General features: G+C 36.7%; 1 protein-coding gene and 1 non-coding gene across 51 annotated transcripts in view; one reads left to right on the top strand and one right to left on the bottom strand.

Moving 5' to 3' along the window:
• The window catches only part of SEC31A (SEC31 homolog A, COPII coat complex component), an 87,793-nt gene that overhangs the window by 4,485 nt on the left and 59,711 nt on the right, over positions 1–23,597 (top strand). For 28 of the 50 annotated variants that reach the window (XM_070614481.1, XM_008525763.2, XM_008525773.2 and 25 more), the window contains 7 exons: positions 262–344; positions 15,527–15,609; positions 16,565–16,688; positions 18,017–18,215; positions 19,339–19,434; positions 20,352–20,492; positions 22,005–22,147. In XM_070614481.1, coding sequence (XP_070470582.1) covers positions 15,531–15,609; positions 16,565–16,688; positions 18,017–18,215; positions 19,339–19,434; positions 20,352–20,492; positions 22,005–22,147 — 782 coding nt within the window. In that variant the 5' untranslated portion in view covers positions 262–344; positions 15,527–15,530. Of the gene's footprint in view, positions 1–261; positions 345–4,258; positions 4,704–15,526; positions 15,610–16,564; positions 16,689–18,016; positions 18,216–19,338; positions 19,435–20,351; positions 20,493–22,004; positions 22,148–23,597 lie in introns of those variants that run through there. The other 22 variants (XM_008525771.2, XM_070614490.1, XM_070614494.1 and 19 more) reach the window with 2 other exon arrangements.
• On the bottom strand, positions 787–918 carry LOC139082703 (small nucleolar RNA SNORA31). The gene has a single exon (XR_011538907.1). It is a non-coding gene; the product is annotated as a small nucleolar RNA SNORA31 (small nucleolar RNA).

Below are 23,597 nucleotides of genomic sequence, written 5' to 3' on the forward strand. Positions count from 1 at the left end.
TGGAATGTGTAGAAATGTGCATTTATTATGTATTTTTAAAAAAGGACTAAGCAATGAAAACCTTATAACTAGAGCATAAGTTGAAAATAAGAAGAAAGTATAAATGTCCAATGATTAAACTTTTTCCACTGCTGTTCACATCATGATTTGTTGTGATTAATGTATGTGGATGAGGACATAATGGAAAAAGAAAAGCATGAGGCTTACAGATATGATGTAGCTTTTGTACATTGATTTGCCTATAAATGTTTTTCCTTTCAGGAATAAAACAGAAGGGTGTTTTTCTTAGAGGACATCATTTGTTGGATTTATCTGGTCAAGAATTAACAGATTTATATAATAAGGTAAGAGCTTTATAAATTTACTAGTTTTGACAAAAGAACACAGAAAACGTTAGATTTGAGAATGATGTGGATATTGTAATCACAATTCTTTCCTATTCTTTCAGCTTTCAGAGATAGCGTACATACGATTGCAAAAATAATATAATTTTCCGAATCAGTAGATTAATTCAGGATAGGCATTTGGGTGGGTGGGGGCAGGACTTTTAACCTTGGTAGTCATCTTTTCTTTTCTTTTTTTTTTATAAGAATCACTGGCTTTCCTTTCATTAGTTTTAACCTTTAATCTTTTAAAATTGTAATCAATCAGAAGACAAGGGTGTAAGGGAATAATTTTGCAACACTTCCCTTATAAACTCAAATTTTAGATTCTTCCTTGTAGTAAAACAGGCTCTTCACTCTTTACAGTTATTTCTGAGTTGCAAAAATTCTCCCCATGTTTTTTCCCTGTATTCCCCCATTCAATCTTGGCTGCCACAATCAGACAGACAGAAAGTACAAGGATACTTTCTTCTTGGATCTGTAGTGGAAAGCTGAGCAGCAGACAGTAACTGCTCCAGGTCTGTCAGGTAGTCATCTTTTCGTAAAAATAATGACGTAATCCTTTCAGCCCCTGAAATTCTTAGAGAGCATATGTTGTGGGGTTTAAATTTGCTGACCTATTGTATATTCTGTAAATGACTCTTTGAAATGCCAGTGGGTGACCATCCTATAACTTAAGCTTTGTTCAAGAACAGTAGACAGGCAGGTGGTTGGAAGCTGGGAATCTCAAATCTAATAGAGATTAATCTGTCATTAACTAGGCATGTTATCTTGAGGTGTTTCTCAAACTTGAGGAATATAAAGGGGAAAAATTCTTGTGAATTCTCAAGGTTGATTTAATTTCCTATTTCTTAAATTTCTACAAACATAAAAGTTGATATAAACTTTGTTTATGGCCCTTAATGAAAAGATTTACAAAATAAATGCATTCAAAACCAAAACTAAAAAATCACTCGGGTGGATGCTCCTGTTTTGCAGCAGTAAAGATGGTACTGGCTGCTGTGGAATAAGTTAGAAACACGTGGTCTTGTGCCTTGTGATGATTGTAGTTTTACAATCGGCACAACAGTAGAGTTGTCTGGACTTTTACTCTTTTGCAGACCTCAAGATGATTGAAATGAGGGGAGGGGGCCTAAATTTTTAAAAGGATGTCTCTGGACTGTCTGCAAATCCTAATTTGAATAATTCTGTATTGCATTACCTCCAAACTTTCTTTTAACTCCAATGAGTAATTCAGAGTCTTGGAACTAGCATTCCTTTGAGAAAAGCTTCAGTTCTTATTTGGTCTAGGATTAGGCTTGGCTAATAATTAACTAAATTGGATTAAAAGTTGACTATTTTTTGAACTAATACAAGTTTTTCCTTTCAGATACAGGTGGTTCTTTGCACCATTCCAACATGCATGATTATCACTTTTCACACTTTAGTTAAATAACACCAGTCCCCCAACAACACAGTTGAAATTTCAGTTACCACAGTATTAACTGTGAATTGTTGCATAAACTTTGCTGCTAGCTCTTTATTCCACAAGTCATTGTGCAAATAAAAGACGTGCATCAAGATCCGTAACCAGCTGCATCATTTCTTCCAAAGTCTTGCTGATTGGTCATTGAACATCTGTCAGTTCACATACCGACAGTAAAGCATGTGGTTGTGTTGCCTCTTTGTCTCCCAGCGATAAACTTGTGACGTTTTACAAAAATGGATAATCAAAAGAGAGGATTGGTCAACAAAGATGAGAGGCAGCCAAGAAATGAAAAGTGGTAACACGGAAAGTGAAATTGGACATGCTCAAATTTGAAAATGGTGACAGCAAAGCAAAGATAGGATGAGATGCTGCTTATGGTTGAAATGGAGCGTTTACTTCTCCTTTGGATCGTGGACTGTAATCAAAAACAATTCCCACTAGGTTTGGCTAGCATTCAGGCCAAAGCGTTGAAGTTAGTTGCTGCATTGAAGGAAAATGGTAATTACAAAGAGACTGAAAAAGAACATTTTTATTGCCAGGCAAGGCTGGTTTCATCGTTTCAGAAGTTGATCTGAACTGATTAATGTTACCTGGTGAAGCTGCAAGCTCAGATAAGGATGGTACTGTGAAATTTGCACCCAGGTCCAAGAATTACAGGCAGGAATGTAATTCTTAGGTGGAATGTAAATGGAGTTACAGAAGATAGAAATGACCATGGGAATGTTGACACTGCCTGCCACTCAAGGAGCACTTGTAGATATGCAGCGAGAGGAACTTAGTGAAGGCGAACATACAGATATAAATGAGGAAAGCTGTTGTGTCATAAAGGACGAACTCGTCTCATAGGAAGTGATGCCAGTGGAAAAGCTTCACGATAGTTTTTTTGTAAAGAAAGAAAACTTTAATTTTCAGTGTTTCTAATGTTTTAAATATTCATTTTACTATTTTTTTTACATTTATAACTAACATCAAGACGGTTTTTAATGTTTGGACAAATTTTAAGGTCACAATTTGGATTTTTAATCCCATAGGTTAAAATTGCTTTGCACAGTTTTAGCTTACATAGTCAAAGTGAGAACTGCCTGCATTTAAAACAAGCTAGGGAGTCTACATTTTACCACATATAAATACCTAGAAACAGTTATCGTTTATTTTTAGCCTTAGGACAACCAGTGATAAATTATACTTGACATTTTTCATGATGCCTTTGTGTGCTACTATATCAAGGCTTGGAAATAAAAATTTATAATATTGAATGTCTTGTATTTAGACTTTGAATATTAATCAGTTTGTGGGCAAAATCCTGTCTAGCGATAGGAGTTAGTAAAGTTTCCCTGTAAACGGGCATATAGTAAACATTTTAGGCTTTGCGGTCCATATGGTCTCCGTAGCAACCAGTCAGCTTTGTCCTTGTGGCACTAAAATAGCCATAGACGATGCATAAACCATTGAGCCATAGCTGTGTTTCAATAAAACTATGGACACTGAGATTTGAATTTCATGTAATTTTCTCCTGTCATGAAATATTTTTCTTTTGCCATTCTTAGTTCACAGAGCCTACAAAAGCAGGTGAGGGACAGGGAGGTGTGTAGTTGTATTGTATGATTGTATTAAATGATACCAAGGGATGTAACCACTGCTCGACTTGTTCTAAGGAAGCGTTTTCCATAGCAGTGCCCACTTCCACATAGTTGGGGGTCTTTGGGGAACAGGGCAGTAGGGAGTTCAGTGTTTTCTGTTGACTAAAGTGATGATCCCACTTATAAGTTTAGGGATTTTTAAGATTTTATTTTTCCTTTTTCTCCCCAAAGCCCCACGGTACCCAGCTGTGTATATTTTAGTTGTGGGTCCCTCTAGTTGTGGCATGTGGGATGCCGCCTCAGCATGGTCTGATGAGCGGTGCCGTGTCCGCGCCCAGGATCCAAACCAGCGAGACCCTGGCCCGCAGAAGCGGAGCGCACAACCGCTGCCCCACCAGCAGACCCTAAGTTACGGACTTCTATTGGCACTTCTTTAGGTCAACTAGTCCTTACAGCTATAAATAAAAATGAAAGGCTTTTTAGAACACTAGAAATCAGCTACTGTAGCCTAAGTAATCCACTTGAGCTGGTCTATTTCAGTCCAGAAATGAACTTGCTTTTTAAATTGAACAAGTACAAGACACATACATAGGGTACTGACTGGAAAACCTTATCCGCTATGCCTCTTTGGAATAACGACTATGTCCACAACACCGTTTGAGCATGACCAGATCGTTTGGCTTTAAAGCAGTTCTCAAAACGCAATACTGAAGAACCAAGTGAGCAATTTTGAACCCAGTCACAAATTAGAGTTCCTGCGCTCAGGCCCCTGCAGCCGGATCTTCACGTGGCTCGTGTGGTGTTGGCAGCAGCGCGGGGCTGCTGACGTCTCAGGGCTAGCGCTACGTGGCGTTCCTGCGGGCCGCGGCCGGCCCTCCGCCGGACAGCTACACGCGGGAAGACTTCCACCTTTCCCATAGGCCTGGCCGCCGCGTCCGCGCCCTGCGCGCGCCCCCCTTCAGAACGGGTCCCTGGCCTCACAGGCGCGCGCGAATCGAAGGAGCGAGTCCCCAGCCGGCCGCGCCGCGCGCTCCGCCCCGGGCCTGCCACGGCTCCCGGAAGTGCCCTGGCGGGTCGCGCGCCGGGGTGGGCGGGGCGAGGCGTCGCTCCCGGAAGCGTCGGCCGGCCGGCTGGCTGGGCGGGGCTGCGGCTGCCACGTTGGAGCGGAACGTGGAGGTGGCCTGGGCGGGGAGGAGGGGCGGTGGCGAACGCTGGGAGAGTCTGACGGGCGCCGTGCTAACGCAGGAACCGGTCGCCGAGGGTCCCCGCCAGGTGCGTCCGCGTATTCCCTCCTGTCCTCTTCGCCGGCCCGCGGGCCGTGAGGTAGAGCCCAGGCCAAAGCTGGGACCCCGGCCTCGGTCTCCGCTGGTCCCCGCCAGCCTGCGGCCCGGTCTCTGGTGGCAGCGCGCCCCTGGTCTTCGTTTCGGGCCCGGCGGGGCGTCGCCTGGCGTCCAGGCTGCTCGGGCATCGCGACGGCCCGCATCGGCGACGTTCCTCTGAGGCTGGCGACAGGGTGTCGTGCGGGGCCGGTAGTTGGGTCTGAGGTTAGGAGACCTTCAGACCCTTGTGCACAAAGAGGTGCGCCCCAAGGGCGAGGGAAGGAAACGAACCTCAGGATTACTTTGGTTGACTTTAGTTTGGTTGGGATTTTTTGTTTATGTTTCAACTGATGCCAGATTTAAAGGTTCTTAAATTTTAACTGAAAGCTATTGTGATTTAACCTGGACTGGGTTATTTTAAGGGCAGTAGTCGCCGATCGCAGCCTGTACCTCGAAGGAAGTCTCATTAGGTGTTGTATGTTTTTGCTAATAAGTTACTATAATAAGAGGTTAAATTACAGGGCAGATGTAAAATAAATGAAAATATTGCCTAAGCTTGTGGGCATTATAAATTTTTTCTGTGAGTTCAAGGAACTAATTTGACGTAGGTCTTTCTGAAGTTGCGGTGATGGTCTGTGACAAGTCCTTTCTCCTAAACTGCCTTTTCTAACTACGGAAAACTGAAATTTGCTTGTCTTTGTCGGCAGATGTAACTGTATTTCATCGATAGTTAGAGCCTCGTCCTTGTATCATGCTGTCCTACGTTTTCTGTACATATCGATTCTTTTAGTGTTGGCTAAATGTACTCACCTTTTCTTAGTGGTTCTGTGCTCCTTGATTCTCATTGTCCCCCTTACAGCTCTGGGAGCGATTTGTAGACTGTAAGAACTTTCAGATAACTTGAAGTGTTTTTGTAGTCGTGAATTTATGTTACACACATCTAAGGTTATTTGGGAAATGTGAGATTTGGAATGCATTTAGAATTATACTGCTTAATTTTATATAAGCAAGTTCTTTTCTGAAACTAACAGCGTAAGAATAGAAATTTGTAAACTGTAGAGAACAGTGATTCTTAACCTTTTGGAATTTCACTCCCTTTTGAGGATCTGATGAAAGCATTGGATCATTTTCCTAGAAAAATGCACTTACACGAATAGAATTTTCTATATAATTTCATGAGGTTTACGAGTCTCAAGTTAAAAATTCTTGTAAGGTAATATTATTGAGTTGATTTTTACATTGTTTTTAGAAATGTCATTCTTAAGTTAATTTCAGCTCAAAAAGTTTTATTAGATTGCAGGTAAGTATGACAACATTTAGTTCAGTAACCAATGCACAGTTGATTCTTTGATTTGCTTGGGTGAGATGAGCCTAGAACATTGATAACACTGAATAAATCCCCTAGAACAAATGTGCCCATCCATAATGAGATATTTTGCCCACTTAAGATGGGTTTTTACTAAAGGCAGTGTCAGCTAGGGATTGTGTTCCTGGTTTGGGAGTCAAAATTTCCAATTCTGTTACCTCTTTCACTTTTTACTTTCTGAGGTATAGGTCAGCTCTCTATATGTGAGTGTAAGGTTGGTATTTTTTAGAGAATAGTACTGTTGGGTTTTAGTATTGCTTCACAAAATTAGCATTTAGAAAATCAGAAAAAAAGTTTCCACTTAACTGCATACAATGATTGTGGAGAAAAACTTGGATGAAAAAATAAAAGTTCTAGTTTGGAACAAAAATTTTCTTCGCTAGATGTGTTCTTGAACACTTATTGGGATAAACATTTTAAATTGTGACTTTTGTGATAGCTGACATTTACAAACACTTATTTACTATGTGTCAGGCACTGTTCTAAGCACTCTACAAATTCTTACAACAGATTTGTGGTACGGATCCTTTTATTATACAAATCTGCCTCAGCTTCTGATGGGGTTACGTCCTGATAAACCCATTGTAAGTTGAAAATATATAAATGGAAAATGCATTTAATACACCTAACCTACCTTAGCCCAGTCTATATTAAATGTGCTTGGAACACTTACATTAGCCTACAGTTGGACAAATCATCTAACACAAAGCCTATTTTATAATAAAGTGTTGAATATCTCATGTAACTTATTGAACACTGTTACTGAAAGTGAAAAACAGAACGGTTGTATAGGTACAGAATGGTTGTGAGTGTATCGGTTGTTTACCCGTGTGATCGAGTGGCTGACTGGGAGCTGTCACTCACTGCCGCTGCCCAGCATCACAAGTATCATCCCGTATAGTGCCAGCCCAGGAAAAGATCAAAATTTGAAGTACGATTTCTACTGAATGCATATTGCTTTCACACCATTGTAAAGTTAAAAAATTGTAAGTGGAGCTGTTGTAAGTCAGGGGCTGCCTGTACTTATTTCACCAAGTGGGTAGCCAAGACACACATAGGTAAACTTACATACCTGAAGTCCGAGCCGGACGCAGTAGAGCTCAGGTTTAACCTGAGGGTGTCGGCTCCTGACTCCGTACTCTTAGCTGCTGTGCTATAGATATTGTTTTATAGATGACATATGTGAACATACCACTGTCCTCACAGTTTTCTTTTAATATTTTCAGAATTATTATGTTCTGTGGAAAGTTGTCTTGAATGAAACAAATCTGCATAGTGTGAATTCTAATCACATATAATGTTGAAAAAAATTACACAAAGCGTTTAAAGCAAGTCTCACTTGGGAAGTACATGGTTGAATCTAAGCCTTCTTCCTTCATATTTTCCAGAAAATTAGCTACAACGAAATGAATGACCATTTCTAATAGAAGGAAATACACGTGCATCCACATGAGGCTGTCTTTCCATAGCATTCTTAGTAGTTTTGAGAATGGTTGCAATAGATAGATTATGGTACTCTTGTTTAATTAAATTTAGACCACATAATGTAGTTCCAGGCAATTGTGGTAGTATAGTGATTTTTTTTTTAATCAGATGGTATTGAAGCCTTGTGTTCAGTTTAATAAGTGGACCCGCTTCTGGTGGAACATTGAGTACTAAGGCCAAGAAATAGATTTTTATAAATGCTTTGAATTCCCACTTAACCATTTTCTGTTCTTGTGAATTTGTCTTTCTTTCAGTAAATGTTACACATTAACTAAGTGTTCACCAATTAGGTAACCCTTGTTGTACCTTTGCTCTTAGACTGTAATTCTATTCAGTTGGGGTTTTCACTTTTAGAAATTATTCTAAAGGCATTTTATAAAACCTCTTTTTCCGTAACAATACTTACCCCTATTTTTAAATAAGAAAAGATCCGTTAAACAGTTAAGAATTTAAAAGTTAAATATTTTACCTGAAATGGGTCTTTCTAGCTCATTAGTCTATTTGTATTCCTCTAAATATAAACATTCAAAATCAGTCAAGCAATACTTTGTGTACCCCACCCCATGCTAAGCAATTTTGAGTCCAAAAGGGGTAAAAGTTGTAAGACTTAATTGAAAAAAGGATATTATTTATCCAGTTAGTGAGACAAGATGACATATAAAAAACACTTGGCAAAAAAGGCAATGGGAAAGTATGTAAACAATATGTACCAATAGAATGTTATAAAGTTTTGTTAAGATACACTAAGACACTTTAGAATTACAAGATGCTTAGAGTGTGGTACAGACAGATATAAGTGGTTAAGAGATTATTTAGATCACTGTGGATTGGATCATTAGGGCGGTTTTCATGAAGGAGCTGGGATTTGAAATAAAGACGGTTGGCTGAGAGGAAGAAGAGGGCATTTCGTATAAAGAAGGAGGGCCTCTTTTTCACTTCTTATAAAATTGGGGTTTTCATTTTTTTAGAATAATCTTAGGAAACTAGATGTGTAGTTTTCTTGATTAATCTCGAATAGTAATAATTTTTAAAAGTAGTTAGCATGTTAAAGCACTTATTAACCTGTGTGCTAGACACTGTGTTTGGCCCTCTATAAAATATATTATCTAATTTAAACCCCACAATAGCCTATGAGGTAGTCACTCTTATCCTCATTTTACAAATGTAGAAACTGAGGCTCAGAGAAATTAAATAATGTGTGTAAGGTATTGTAAGTAGCAAAGCCAGTATTTATTTGTTATTATTTGTTTATTTTTTGCTGAGAAAGATTAGTCCTGAGCTAACATCTCTTTCCAGTCGTCTTCTTTTTTTTGCTTGAGGAAGGTTAGCCCTGAGCTAACATCTCTGCCAGTCTTCCTCCACTTTATATGTGGGTCACTGCCACAGCATGGCTGATGAGAGGTGTAGGTCTGTGCCTGGAATCCAAACTCGTGAACCTGGGCCGCCAAGCCACTGAAGCAGAGGGCACCGAACTTAACCACTATGCCACGGGGTTGGCCTGCAGAGCCAATATTTAAATTGAGGATTGACTACAGAGGCCTTGCTTTTGACTGTGATTCAACCCTCCTAATCCACTTTTGCCTATCCTGGCAGTTTCTGAAATACATTTTTTGTTCTTCTCTTCATTTCATCGTGCATTCCTTTGCCATTAATTATTTCTTCTAAATGTTAATATTTCTTCTATAATTAAAATTGAATACCTGAACTTAGGAAAGTAATGGGTAAGAGCTTGGACTCTGGAGCTAAACTTCTAAGTTCAAATATTGGCTCTGCCTCTTACTGGCATGTACAGATTATTTAATCTTTCTGTGCCTTAATTTTGTCATCTCTAAAATGTTCTTCAAGTATAAATAATTTGAACATATAAGACTATTGGGGGCTGGCTCCAGTGGCCTAGTGATTGAGTTCAGCATGCTCCTCCACTTCAGCGGCTTGGGGTTCAGTTCCCAGGCATGGAGCTACACCACTGTGTTAGTGGCCATGCTGTGCTGGCAGCCCACAAACTAAAAAATAGAGGAAGATGGGCACAGGTGTTAGCTCAGAGCAAATCTTCCTTAGACAAAAAAAAAAAAAAAAATCACAGCATGTTGTTAATCTAAGACCTTTTAAAGAAACTATTAGAGGATAAACATCCTCTAGAGATGACTAAGAAAACTAGCAAGAGTACTGTTGGAGAGCATAGAGTTTATTTAACTATAGACCTGAGACTAAAGCAAAGTGAGCATGAGGAAGAACATAAAATATACATGTTAAATATCTGATAATATAGGAATTGGTTATAAAACAAAAAAATTAAGTGAACTGGAAAGTAGGAAGAAAATTGGAAGGAGAATAAGTGTGTGGATTGCCTCATCTGTCATGGCTGGGAGTCAAAGGACTTCATTTAATGCTGACAAATCAGTTAGCAGGAGAATAAGCATATTTCACAGTACAAAGGTAAACATTGAGAAAGATAATGCTATTGACCATAACTGTAGTGCATGAGGGGCGGTAAGATTATACAAGCTAGTGTTCGTAGTAGTTATTGTGTAAGGAAATAGAGGATTAATGGTATTAAATACAACTATTTAAAATTATACTTATAAAGATAGAACCAGAAATACATATTAGAACAAAAATATAAATCATCCTAAGTATCAGAAAAATTAAAAATACACGAAAAGAAAGCAGACAACAGTGAAAGACTTGTTTTAAAATTATAAAAACAAACACAGCAAAATATGTTAGAAATTAGAGCAACCATATCTGTCATATCAGTAAATTTTAAATGACCTTATTAGCTAAGATTTTGAAATGATTTTCAGTTGGATCACTGAGCAAAATCTGATTTTTGTTTTTTGATGTGTTTAATGTGGCCAGTGAAAACAAAAAGGTTCAAAAGTTGGAAAGGGCGAAAGAATACATATAAAGGCAAATAAAAAGAAAGCTAGGATATAGATCTTAATATGAGACAAAGTAGAATTCAGGCCAAAAGGCGTTATTTAAGATGAAGAAGAATACTTTTAACAGTGAAGGTTTAAGATTCTAAATATCTCTCTACCAAATAGCTACGTATTAGATAACAAAGTAACTTTCATGAAGCAAGTTTCTGGAGATACCAGGGAAAATGGGCACAAATGCATTAGTAGTAGGAGACTTTTAATTCACTGTCCTCGGTCCAGAACAGATCAAGTGGGGAAAAAAATATGGGTATAGAAGACCTAAACAATTAAGTCAGTAGGGTAGATTTGATTATTATATATTGAACTCAACCCTGAAACAGAACACCTCTTCTTTTTAGGTCTCATGGAACGTTCACAAAAACTCTTATATAGGCCCCAAAGAAAACTTGAGTAAATTTCATAAAGGAGAAATAGTACAGGAAAATCACAAGGCAGTAAAAATAAAGGCCCTTCTGCTTAAATATTAAATTCAAACAACTCTTGAATCAATGGAGAATACAAATGGAAATTGTAGGATGTATAGATGATCATAGTAATGAAAACATTAGGACTGTGTGGGATCTAGCTGACACAGTGCTCAGAGAAAATTTGAAGCCTTAAATACATTAGCAACAAAGAAATAATAAAAATGAGTCAGTTAAACATTTAACTCAAAAAGTTAGTAAAAGAACTAAGTAAAACAAAAGAAAATAGAGGAAGGAATTAATAAAAATAAAAGCAGAAATTAATGAATTAAAAAACAAAAAGAGTGGAATTAATAAATGCAAATGTTGGCTCTTTGAAAGTACTCAGTAAACAGACCAAGTAACTTGCTAAGCTGATCAATTTTTTCGTCTTCTTTCTTTTTTTTGAGGAAGATTAGCCCTGAGCTAACATCTACTGCCAATCCTCCTCTTTTTGCTGAGGAAGACTGGCCCTGAACTAACATCCATTCCCATCTTCCACTACTTTATATGTGGGACGCCTGTCACAGCATGGCATGCCAAGTGGTGCATAGTTCTGTACCCAGGATCCAAACCGGCGAACCCTGGGCCACCGAAGCAGAACATGCAAACTTAACCACTGCACCACCAGGCCAGCCCCTAAGCTGATCAGTTTTTAAAAGGAGAGTATGGGGCAATAACACAAATATACCTAATAAATAAGGACTAATAAGTAAATATAAACAGCAAAAATTGAAAGAATCATAAGTCTGTTATTCAAGTCTAAGGAAATAAATTAGAAAATCTGTAAAATAAATAAATAAAGGGTTATCATAGGAAAATACAATTTCCCAAATATGACCTTGAATAAAGAAAATTCAAGTAGATCAGTTTCCCTAGAAGAAAAAGAGAAAATTGCCAAAGGGACAACTCCTGCAAAAAAGCATCAGGCCCAGATGTTTCACAGGAGACTTCTACTAAATCCTTAAAGAACCAGTAACTCCAATGCTGCTATGAAAACTGTTCCAGAGCATGAAAAAGAAGGAAAGCTCCCACATTTTTTATAAGGCAAGGATAACATTGATATCAAAATCTGACAAAGACTGCACAGAAGCAAACTATAGACTCAATCTCACTTATGGCTCTAGAAGCAAAACTCTTTTAAACAAATGGAATCCAGCAGCATATTAGTAGAATAATACATCATGATCAAGAGAAGTTCATTCAAGATATGAAAAGATGGTTAACTATTACAAAATCTATTAATATATTTTTTTTATATTGATAGACCTAAGGAGAAAAATCATATGGTCATCTCCAATTACCTAATGAAAAGCATTTGACAAAATTCAATACCCAATCTTTATAGGTACTATTTAATAAAACGGTGATCAATGGCCATTTCCTTAGATTATATACATTTATATCTATATGGATATATGTATATATATCTCAAATCCCAAAATCATGCTCAATAATGATACAGTAGGCTTTCCCATTGAGAAAGGAGCTACTGTTTACAATGGTACTATAAATACTAGCCAGCTTGGACAAGAGAAAGAAATTGGACAAATATCAATTTGAAGCAAGGAAGTAGCTGTCACTTTTGGCACATGATATGAATGTGTGTGTGGAAAACCCAACACAGTTTACTGGAAAACTACTCCAAAAAGAGAACTCAATGAGAGCGCAGGATACAAAATTAATAGAAATCATTAGCTTTTATGTAACAATAGCAAGAAGATAGACAATATATATATATAATGGAAGGAAAAAAAAGCCACATTTAGAAACAAACCAAAAGATTAAAAACTTAGGAATAAGCAAATGCAATATGTCAAAAGATTTAAAACAATACCTAAAGATAAAAAAGAAGCCGTATGGGCCAGCCTCAGTGACCTAGTGGTTAAGTTCAACATGCTCCGCTTCGATGGCCCGTGTTTTTTCCCAGATGCAGACCTATACCACTTGTCTGTCAGTGGCCATGCTGTCACAGTGGCTCACATACAAAACTAGGAAGATTGGCAATAGATGTTAGCTCAGGGTGAATCTTCCTCAGCCCCCCCCCCCAAAAAAAAGCCATAAGTCAAGACAACATGTTCTCCATAGGAGGACTCAACATTGTGTCAATTCTCCATAAATTAATTTATTAATTTGATACAGATTCAATAAAAACACTAACATTCTCTTTTTTCTAAAATTAGACAAAAAGTATTCTAAAGTTTGTATAGTAAAATAAACAGTAAAAGCAAGGAAAATGGAGGGAATGGGAAGCAATGCATAGGGGTTATTGAAATCATACTCATATAAAGGCTCAGTATCTAAAACAATGGAGTACCTAGCTTGTAAATAAACAAAGCGGACATAAGGAATGGAAATCCAGAAATACACCTAAATATATACAGGAGTGTAAATCCTAACCTACATTCTAATAGATACAGGAATATAAAAACCTAAATAGTAAATCCAGAAATAAAACTAAATACAGGAAGTTAGTACATGATAAAGATGGTATCTGAAGTTAGTAGGAAAAGGTAGACTTTTCAATAAATGGTTTTGGAGTAATAAGGAAAAGTAAACCTTGAACATACATTATATACCAGGATATACTCCGGGTCAGTCAAAATTTAAATGTAAAGAATAAACCATAAATGAATTTGCTAGAAGAAAAATATGGATGAGTTTCTTCATAACCTTGGTGTGCAGAAGGTCTTTCTAACTAAATAAAATTAAGAAAGCATTTTTTAAAAAGTGGTAAATTTGGATATAAAATAATAGAAATCATGACACAGCCATACAATGGACTGTTTTTCAGCCTTAGAAAGAAATGAGCTATCAAGTTATACAAAGATGTGGAGGAACCTTAAATGCCTATTACTAAGTGAAAAAAGCTAGTCTGAAAAGGCCACATACTGTATGATTATAAGTAAATGGCGCTTTGGAAAAAGCAGAACTATGGAGAGAGTAAAACTGTCAGTGGCTGCCAGAAGGGAGGGAGGGGGGACAGAGGAGGAGAAAGATGAATAGGTGGAGCACAGAAAAGTTTCAGGACAGGGAAACTTCTGGGTGAGACTATGATGGTGGATACATGTTATTAAACATTGTCAAAACCCAGAGAATGTACACCACCAAGAGGGAACCCTAATGTAAACTATGGACTTGGGTTGATAATGGTGTGTCAGTGTGGGTTCATCACTTGTAACAAATGTACCACCACTGCCATGCAGGATTTGAGCAGCTGTGGGGTGAGGTATGTGGAAACCCTCTATATTTTTCACTCCATTTTTTTGTGAAACTAAAACTGCTCTAGTAAATAAAATCTATTTTTAAAAAATCAAAATCTTGTGAAAGGTAAAAAATATATCATAAGCAAAATCAACAAAGTCTGACAACCTAATAGAAAAATGGGCAAATGATATAGACAAGAATAAACAGAAAAGGGATAGAAAAGGAAATATGGATAACTCATAACCATATGCAAGAGATACTCGACATTGTTTATAGTATGAGAAATACAAATTATAACTATACAGAACTAACATTTTTCACTTAGGTTGGTAAAAATCTTAAAGTGTTACAGAAACAAAGTATTAACTCTGATAAGACTCTAGGGCAGAAGCTACTCATATATTACTCTTGGGAGTGTAAAAGGTACAGTGGCCGTGGAGGGCAACTTGGCAATATCAGTCAAAATTAAAATTGCATTTATCCTTTGACCTAACAGTTTTACTTCTGGAAATTTATAGCTAATCTTGCCCATGAATGAAATAACAGGTCCATATGGCCATTTATTTCAGCTTTGTCTGTGAAAATGGCAAAAGATTAGAAACTACTCAGTGTTCATCAGTAACAGACTGAGTAATTAAATTATGGTACATGTTACAGTGTAATACTGTGCCATGTGAATGCATTGATGTAAAATAAGAGATTTTTTAAAGGTATAGCACATACCTCCTGAGTTTTTCTACTAAAGTAGCTTTAACAGAAAGAATATATAAACTAGTGGTATATGGCGTTGCAGCTTGGAGTGACCACTTTTTTAAACATTTCTGTTTTATCTTTAAAATCTGTGGGCTTACAGTAGGGTTCTCTGTAGTTAGTCTGTTTTAATTTAAAATTAGTTTTTACAACTGCTCTTATCATTGAGTAATCCTGCACTTTGTTTATTATGTACCTTCTGTTACCCCGATATACTGCCACCCATCCTTGTCTGAGAAGCATATTGTGTAGCAGAGTTAATTCCTCAGATACTACCCTGTATTGTTTTTGCAAATTTTTTCCAAATTGACTTTTCAGCTAAAGGACTGTAATCTGTAAACAATTAGAATAGCCCTATATCTACCTCAAAATAATTTAACAAGTTTCTCTTCTTTCTCATATTGAGTATTCCCAACAAATGATATCTAAACCGATTTGATTTGTTGGCATTCTGCATTATTAATGATGTAGTAGTTTGTCCAGTATATTTCTATGTAAAAAAGTGTTTCTATGTTACATGTTCAAAATATTTCCATGTAGAAATACATGTTCAGAATATTTCTATGTAAAATATTCTCTTTAGCAGGATGAAGTTAAAGGAAGTAGATCGTACAGCCATGCAGGCATGGAGCCCTGCCCAGAATCATCCCATTTACCTAGCTACAGGTAAGTTCAACAGAGACAAGATGGAAGGAATCATCTAATTTCTTCTCTTCCACATCTGACTTATTCATACTTGTCCTTTAAGATTCAATTCAAGCTTCATCTCCTCTAGAATGCCTCTTCTTTCCTGGCAGTGTACCTCTATCCTCCCTATAAGCTGAGTTCAATGACCTTCCTGTGTTCCCATAGCACCTTGCACATCATAACAGTATTCATGATATATTACATTTGTAGTGTCTTCCCCACTTCATAAGAATTGTGTTATATCTTTATTCTTCCAGTTTTAATCACCATAGATAACATGTAAAAAAGTTAGTAAATGTCACTTTGAATGAACGAAGAACAATTTTGATGCTAGCATTTGTATGTAAAAGGAGTTAGAGTTATATCATTTGTGACTATAAGTGGATAACAGTAAATCACAGGACTGTTTATACAGAGAGCTTTTGAAATATCTACAGGCTTAAAAATTTAAAATTTTGGGGGCCAGCCTGGTGGTGCAGCAGTTAAGTTCGCACGTTCTGCTTTGGTGGCCCGGAGTTTGCCGGTTCGGATCCCGGGTGCAGACCTGCGCACTGTGTGTCAAGCCATGCTGTGGCAGGCGTCCCACATATAAAGTAGAGGATGATGGGCACAGATGGTAGCTCAGAGCCAGTCTTCCTCAGCAAAAAGAGGAGGATTGGCAGCAAATGTTAGCTCAGGGCTAATCTTCAAAATAATAAAAAATTAAAATTATCTAGCCATTCTAGCAAACATCATCTGCAAGCCTTGTGTCAGAATCGCATTTCTATAGTAATTTAAGCATCAACTTAGTGGCATATGTGCTGAGATTTCAGCCACTAATGCAGCATTCGTGAGTGAGATAATTGAAAAACATGCATTTAATTTCTATTTTGTATGGTTTTCTCTGAGTCTTTTATTTTTGCATGTGTGGTTACCATAAATGTATTTTCTACAGGAACATCTGCTCAGCAGTTGGATGCAACATTTAGTACCAATGCTTCCCTTGAGATATTTGAATTAGACCTTTCTGATCCATCCTTGGATATGAAATCTTGTGCCACTTTCTCTTCTTCTCACAGGTATGAGAGTCAACCTTAAATTCACATGATTATTCACCTATATGTTGTGGTTGATGCCTAGTTTGTCTATAAATATGCCATTATAAGAAACTGCAAGAAGTACATACCATCAGTGTCATGAAGTATTTTGTGAAAAAATCTTTGAGTGAATTACTATGGAAGTAAAAGAAGTGTCTATTCTGTTGACTTTTTTATTGCTGACTGTTCTGTGTAGGATAGGAAGGAGAAGCTCTAGTTTCTAGTATTTTATTTCCTTGTGGTATATTAGAGTTACTTTCTTTTTTCTCCTTCATCTTACCTGTTTACAAAAAAGGTAGGTATGCCTAGAAAAAGGGGTAGTTGGATGAATAGTAAGATGTTAATAGTGATTATCTCTGAATAGTAGGTTGTTTTTCTTTTTTTCCTTGGACTTATCTATATTTAAAAATATATTTCACAGAGAATTTTGTTGACGTAATTTCTGATGCAGTATGTATTTGGATCACCTTTCCAAGTACTTGCGCCCTATTGTAATGCAGAGAAAGGACACTTTTATTTGAGTGGTAAAATATGCTTTCTTGCCTCAATAGTATGGCAGATTTTGGTGAAGAGATTATACCTCAGCTAACAGAATATGACTCAAATCATGGAGTGTCATGGACCTGTCATTCTTCGGAGCCCTCTCGCTGTGATGGGAACCCCAGACCCCTTTTGTCTAGCTGCACCATTTGTCTTGTCGTATACCTCCACACCACCTTCGTAGTTTATCTCCATGCCAACCCATAATCTTTTTTTCTCCACCAGTAGGGGTACTTGTCATGATAGACAAAATTTTGATGTCACTTTTCTACTGTCAGAATACATTGTTTTTCTTAGAAAATTTCAGTGAATCCCTTAGCAACCTTTACTTTTTAATAGGCCACTGGTCATTGAGTACTTCTAGTCACGTAGAATCAAGGGACGTGGTTGATTAGCTCTATTTTACAGATGAACCAAAGGCAGTTTAGGGAGATTAAGTAACTTGCTAGGGTCTCACAGTTTCTAAATGTTAAAAACATTCTTATGCCCGTATCTTTTGACACACAAATCAAGTATACTTTGTCACACTATATCATCTCTACAAAAAAGTTTTTTTTCTTTAAGATTACAAAATCAAATATGCACATGTGAATGTAAATAAAAACTAAAATGCCATTTCATCGAGTCATGCACAGTTACCAGGAATAGAGGAGAAGCAATGTTTTTTGGAGTATTTATGAAAACATAAAGAATTAAATGTATAATTTCAAATTCTTTTCTATATTTATTTGACTTCAAAAATGAGTTATTTTCTTCATTTTCTCTTGAAGGTACCACAAGTTGATTTGGGGGCCTCATAAGATGGATTCCAAAGGAAGTGTCTCGGGAGTTCTGATTGCAGGTGGTGAAAATGGAAATATTATTCTTTATGATCCTTCTAAAATTATAGCTGGAGACAAGGAAGTTGTGGTTGCTCAGAATGACAAACATACTGGCCCAGTGAGAGCCTTGGATGTGAACATTTTCCAGGTTAGACTTTTGATGTTTATTCATAACTCTTGAGCTATGTGCTGGTTATTTGAAATAAGTGTATGAATCTACTATGCCTCACTCTTGGAACTGAAAGCTAAAAATGTGTGCCTGTACAGGTTGATGAATGAGTGTATTTGTTTGAAGAATGGATGGCTCAGAGTTGGGTTTAGAGCGAATAGTCCTGACTCCATGGAGGGGATCAGGCTGATGGGTTTACCTCTTGAAGTCTGGAGATGTCATGCCTTCTGATTGGAAATTTTTAAAAATGAGGAGCCCCAAAGGTTAGAATCCTTGCCTTTTAAAAGTTTGTGCTAGTTCAGCATGGGCTGGTGCTTGGTGTCTGGGCTATCCACTGTTTTATTAATTGAGAAATTTTATCTTTATGACAAAGAGACTACTATATGAAATAATTAGAAATCTACACAAATAGGGGCTGACCCGGTGGCGCAGCGGTTAAGAGAAGAATTTATGAAAGTACACAGTAAAGGGCAAAGGTCAATATGTGAAACTCATTCTCTTCCTATACTTCATATCACAGTTTTAGGGTCTTTTGACCTAAAGTCTACGACAGAGATAACCCAGGAATATTACCACCTGAAACAAGATTGAGTGTAAACTAGAAATACATGAGGATTTACAGGTGCCTTTACTAGCCCTATCTTGGTCTGGGTCCTGAAGCTGGCTTTGAGGTATCCCGGGATAGATGCCATTATTTTAGGATTCAGTTATTTGTCTGAAAGCAATAATTGGTGACCTATTTTTGTCTCGCACAATCAGATCCTCTTCCAAAGATGCAAAACCACAACTGATAATCCCCATCTGATTACATGATTGTTTAAGAATTTGTCCATGTAATTATTTTTTTAATGTCTTGTATTAAAATGTCAGTAGACATATTACCTTTTTAGTTAGAGTTTTATAGTATGTGTCTCTAAAAACCTACTTAAATTTCAAATTGTTCTGCATAGTATTTAGAAATTCTTGTGTTTTGCTTTTTTTATTAAATAGAAAAATTGTGTGCCCTAAAACTGATAGATCTTTCCAGCTCTGAACTGAATTATTCTGAGTTCTCTTAATTATTCATAAGTGCTATTTAGTTATTAATTATTTTCTATTGCAGACTAATTTGGTAGCCTCTGGTGCTAATGAATCTGAAATCTATATTTGGGATCTAAACAATTTTGCAACTCCAATGACACCAGGAGCCAAAACACAGGTATTACATTGCTTTCAAGGTAATCAAAAGAGCCAAAATCAGTTTTTCTACACTTCATTTTTTTCACATAAAATGTGTTGGTTTAAAATCAATGCTTAGATGTCATTGATTTTACTTCTGTGCAGTAAAGTATTAATAAATATGTCTCTTCAAAGTATCAGTGAATCCTTCAATAGCAAATATTTATTCAGTGCCTACCACCCGCCAGCCACTATTAAATGTACTAGACACACAGTAGTGAGTGAAATAGACAAGTCTACAATAATTTTTTTAGATATAGTGTTTTATATAGCATAGTATTTTATTTCATATAATGTTTTAATAATATCCAACCTTAGAATAAAAATCATAGACTAGAAACGAAACGTCTTTAAAAAAAGCCTTATCCCCTTTCCTATGTGTTTCTGGTAAGTTAAGGAAGAACAGTCCTCCTTTGAGTTTCTTTGTGTTATATAGACTACTCAGTTTGAGTAGCCATTATAATGGGCCCTAACATTTTGGCAATCTGAGAGGTTGCATAATAACCACATCTGATCTGCCATTTATAAAGATATTTTTCTAATGGTCTAGGCTGTAACTTTTGCTCTGCCTAATTGTTCATCATATTGACCAACATCTACTTTGTGGTCCATTATCTGTCTTGTGGCAGTTGCAAAATAAAGAAAGGTGCTTAATTTATAACAGGAGCTTAATAAATGCCTGGTGAATGAGACAGTATCAAACAAGGCAAAATACATGAATTGGCATACACTTGTGCTTTAAATTGTCTTGAATATATTGAGAATTTAGAAATATAAAGCAAACTCATGGAACGAATAGATCAGATTTTTAAGTAATCCATTTTTTAAAAGGTCAGATTTTGTAGTTAAATTTGATTATAAGTGAAAAAATGGTTTTTAATAGCTTATTTCTTATAGCCCCCAGAAGATATTAGCTGCATTGCATGGAACAGACAAGTTCAGCATATTTTAGCATCAGCCAGTCCCAGTGGCCGGGCCACTGTATGGGATCTTAGGAAAAATGAACCTATAATCAAAGTCAGTGATCATAGTAACAGGGTAAGTATATGATTGATTTGTGACAAATGTGTTGTTTTTCTGCTGTAGGTATTCCTATGTTGTTTGTCAGAGTTGGTAAAAAATCAAATTTCTAGAAAGTTAAATCCTGTCTTTTCATGGACCAGTCATGTGGGAATGAGAGCTTTTTTTCCTTGGAGAAAATAATAAAATTCTCAATAAACCATGTTTGATATTATTAATGAGGAAGAAAGGGATTGGTTAATCAACGAGCTTATTCCATGGTAAACTGGTTGTTTTGCTTTGCTAGCTGTTTCAAAGCATCACGGCAACTTCTTCCTTTTCTTTTTTAAAGATTTTATTTTTCCTTTTTCTCCCCAAAGACCCCCAGTACATAGTTGCATATTTTTAGTTGTGGGTCCTTCTAGTTGTGGCATGTGGGATGCCGCCTCAGCATGGCTTGATGAGCGCACCGAGGATCTGAACCGGCGAAACCCTGGGCCGCTGAAGCGGAGTGCGCAAACTTAACCACTCGGCCACGGGGGGGCCGGCACCACAGCAACTTCTTAATTCACGTTTAGCTTTCTCTAGAATGTACAAATTTTTCTGCTAGTAATTTTATGACTGAACTTGTAGTTTCCCAACTCCTGGCTTCATCTCTTCTGATTAGTTACTGCTAAAGTGAGCTAATCTTCTTCCCCTACTTGCCCAATAGACGCTGCTGTGTAACACTTTAAATTTTCCACCTTACAAATTCCTAATATTATGTCATCATAATATTATGTGCTGTAAAATAATTTAGGCACAATTTAGGGCCTTGTTTTATTAGTTGGTTTTTAATTACATTTTTTAGTTTGACATTTTCAGAAATGAGCTTGCCTAAATCAAAGAATATATACATAATTTTAAAACAGCAACAATTACAAGAAAAAATTGTTTAGGAGAATATTTCTTCATGGTACTGTTTTTCAATGAATCAAGAGTTTTAAAACAAATCTTAATGGAATAAAGCATACAATAAGCATTTCAGTCATCTTCTAGAATACTTAATAGGATCTGAACTTGCAGGTAATTCTCAATAATAATGTTAACTTATCACATGAGAAAATTTAAATGGTAGTTGTTGCTTTAGACATTTTATCTTGATTTTTCTGATAAAATAGAGGAAAGGTGTGGATTATTTTTGTAACTAAAATCTTTTATCTCTTTATTTTCATTTTTACGAAAGTAGTAAATTTTAAGTTTTTGTGAGACTTTTCCCTTGTTAAAATTTTGACTTTTAGAATTTTTGGTATAGAATTATTCTAGTCCAGAATGGTTTTGTGTATCAAATAGCTGGATGAATTAAAACATTTAAACTTTTTACTTTTAAGACTGCTGTTTAATACTCTTTAATAAAATTTGATAGTTTCAGGTTTTGTGTTTTTTTAAAATAAACTAAGCCTGAGCTCGTGCTTTCTACTGTTTGTTTCAACAAAGGCATATTCCTCAAGTTCATTTTGGCTTTTCATCAAGTAATATGATTGATAAAATGTGAGCCTTAACTATCTGCAGATGCATTGCTCTGGGTTGGCCTGGCATCCTGATGTTGCTACTCAGATGGTTCTTGCCTCTGAGGATGATAGGTTACCAGTGGTCCAGATGTGGGATCTTCGCTTCGCCACCTCTCCACTCCGTGTCCTCGAAAACCATGCCAGGTATGGTGCTCCTCTCCCAAGGAACTTAATTTATTTATTTTTAAAAACATGTTTACTTACTACTATGAATTCTCAGATAATTTTTATTAAATTTGGCAATCTACTTTGTCTCTATCTTGTAAAAGTTAGTATGGATGTCTTTTGTTTTAAGCAATAGTCATCTCCTTTTCTATACCAAAAAATGGTAGCCAAATAATTTCATAACAACACAAAAATGTGTCAAAGGATTTTCTACTACTTAGTGTATCACAACACTTTGGGACAACTCTTGGCATTATACACTTTGATCTTTATTAAGGACATCATACTATGAAGAGTCTTCTGTAACATTCAATTTCAAGCAACAATTGAAAAGTTTGTTTTATTTCTAAGTTTTTATTTTAATTTAAAATCAGACATTTTTGAGAAATTAGGTGGTTCATTCTGCTTTTAGTAAATTTAATAAATGTATGGATGCTCTAAAAAGATACAAGAATTGTCTCATGTTAGTTTCAGTACCATTAAATTAATTAATAATTTGGCAAATTTCCTGTCATTGATATTCAGGTACCCAGGGAGTTTATGCATATTTGTTCAATGTTTTTAGACAAGAAAGAAATCTCTTTTAAAGATTTTATTTTTCCTTTTTCTCTCCAAAGCCCCCTGGTACACAGTTGTATATTTTTAGTTGTGGGTCCTTCTAGTTGTGGCATGTGAAATGCTACCTCAGCGTGGCTTGATGAGCCGTGCCATGTCCACACCCAGGATCCAAACTGGCGAAACCGTGGGCTGCCGAAGCAGAGAGCACAAACTTAGCCCTTGGCTGTGGAGCTGGCCCCACACATCTCTTTTAATGTTATAGTGTTTTCTAAGTACTTTTGGGCTTTTTTCTTCTTTCCTACTTAGGGATATATAGACTAAAGCTTTAAATCCCTTTTTCCCCCGCATTTGCACACTAAGAAGCCTTAAAGTTTGTGACCTCTGTGAGCTTCTTACAAAGGATGAAAGAGTCCAGTCAAAATGTAATCCTATTTAGATGCTATACTTTAGTCAGCTTTTTGACTAAAGCTGGGATGATTCTGAGAAGCTTTAATATTTTCCTCATGTTAGATAAGGTTTTATTCATTCATTCATCACATACTTACTGAACATATATGTAGTCTGTGCCAAGCACTGTACTAGGGTTCAGTAATATAACAGACAAAAATCCCTTGCCCTCAGGGAGCTTACATTGTAGTGGGAGGATAACTAACACTTAGGTAACATGTAAAGTGCTTAAAGTGCACTTTAAATGTTAGGTTGATTAATCCTCATAGCAGACCTATGGTGTAGATGCTATTGTCCCATTTTACAGGTTGGAAATTGAAGCTCGGCAAGGTTAAACTTGGCCTGAGTCACAAAACTAGTCAGGTGCTGACTTGCAACCCAAACATTCAGATCCCAGAGTCCATGCTCTTAACACTACATTCTA

Source organism: Equus przewalskii, chromosome 3 (genome assembly GCF_037783145.1).
Source record: "Equus przewalskii isolate Varuska chromosome 3, EquPr2, whole genome shotgun sequence".
In the NCBI taxonomy this organism is placed as follows: Eukaryota; Metazoa; Chordata; class Mammalia; order Perissodactyla; family Equidae; genus Equus; species Equus przewalskii.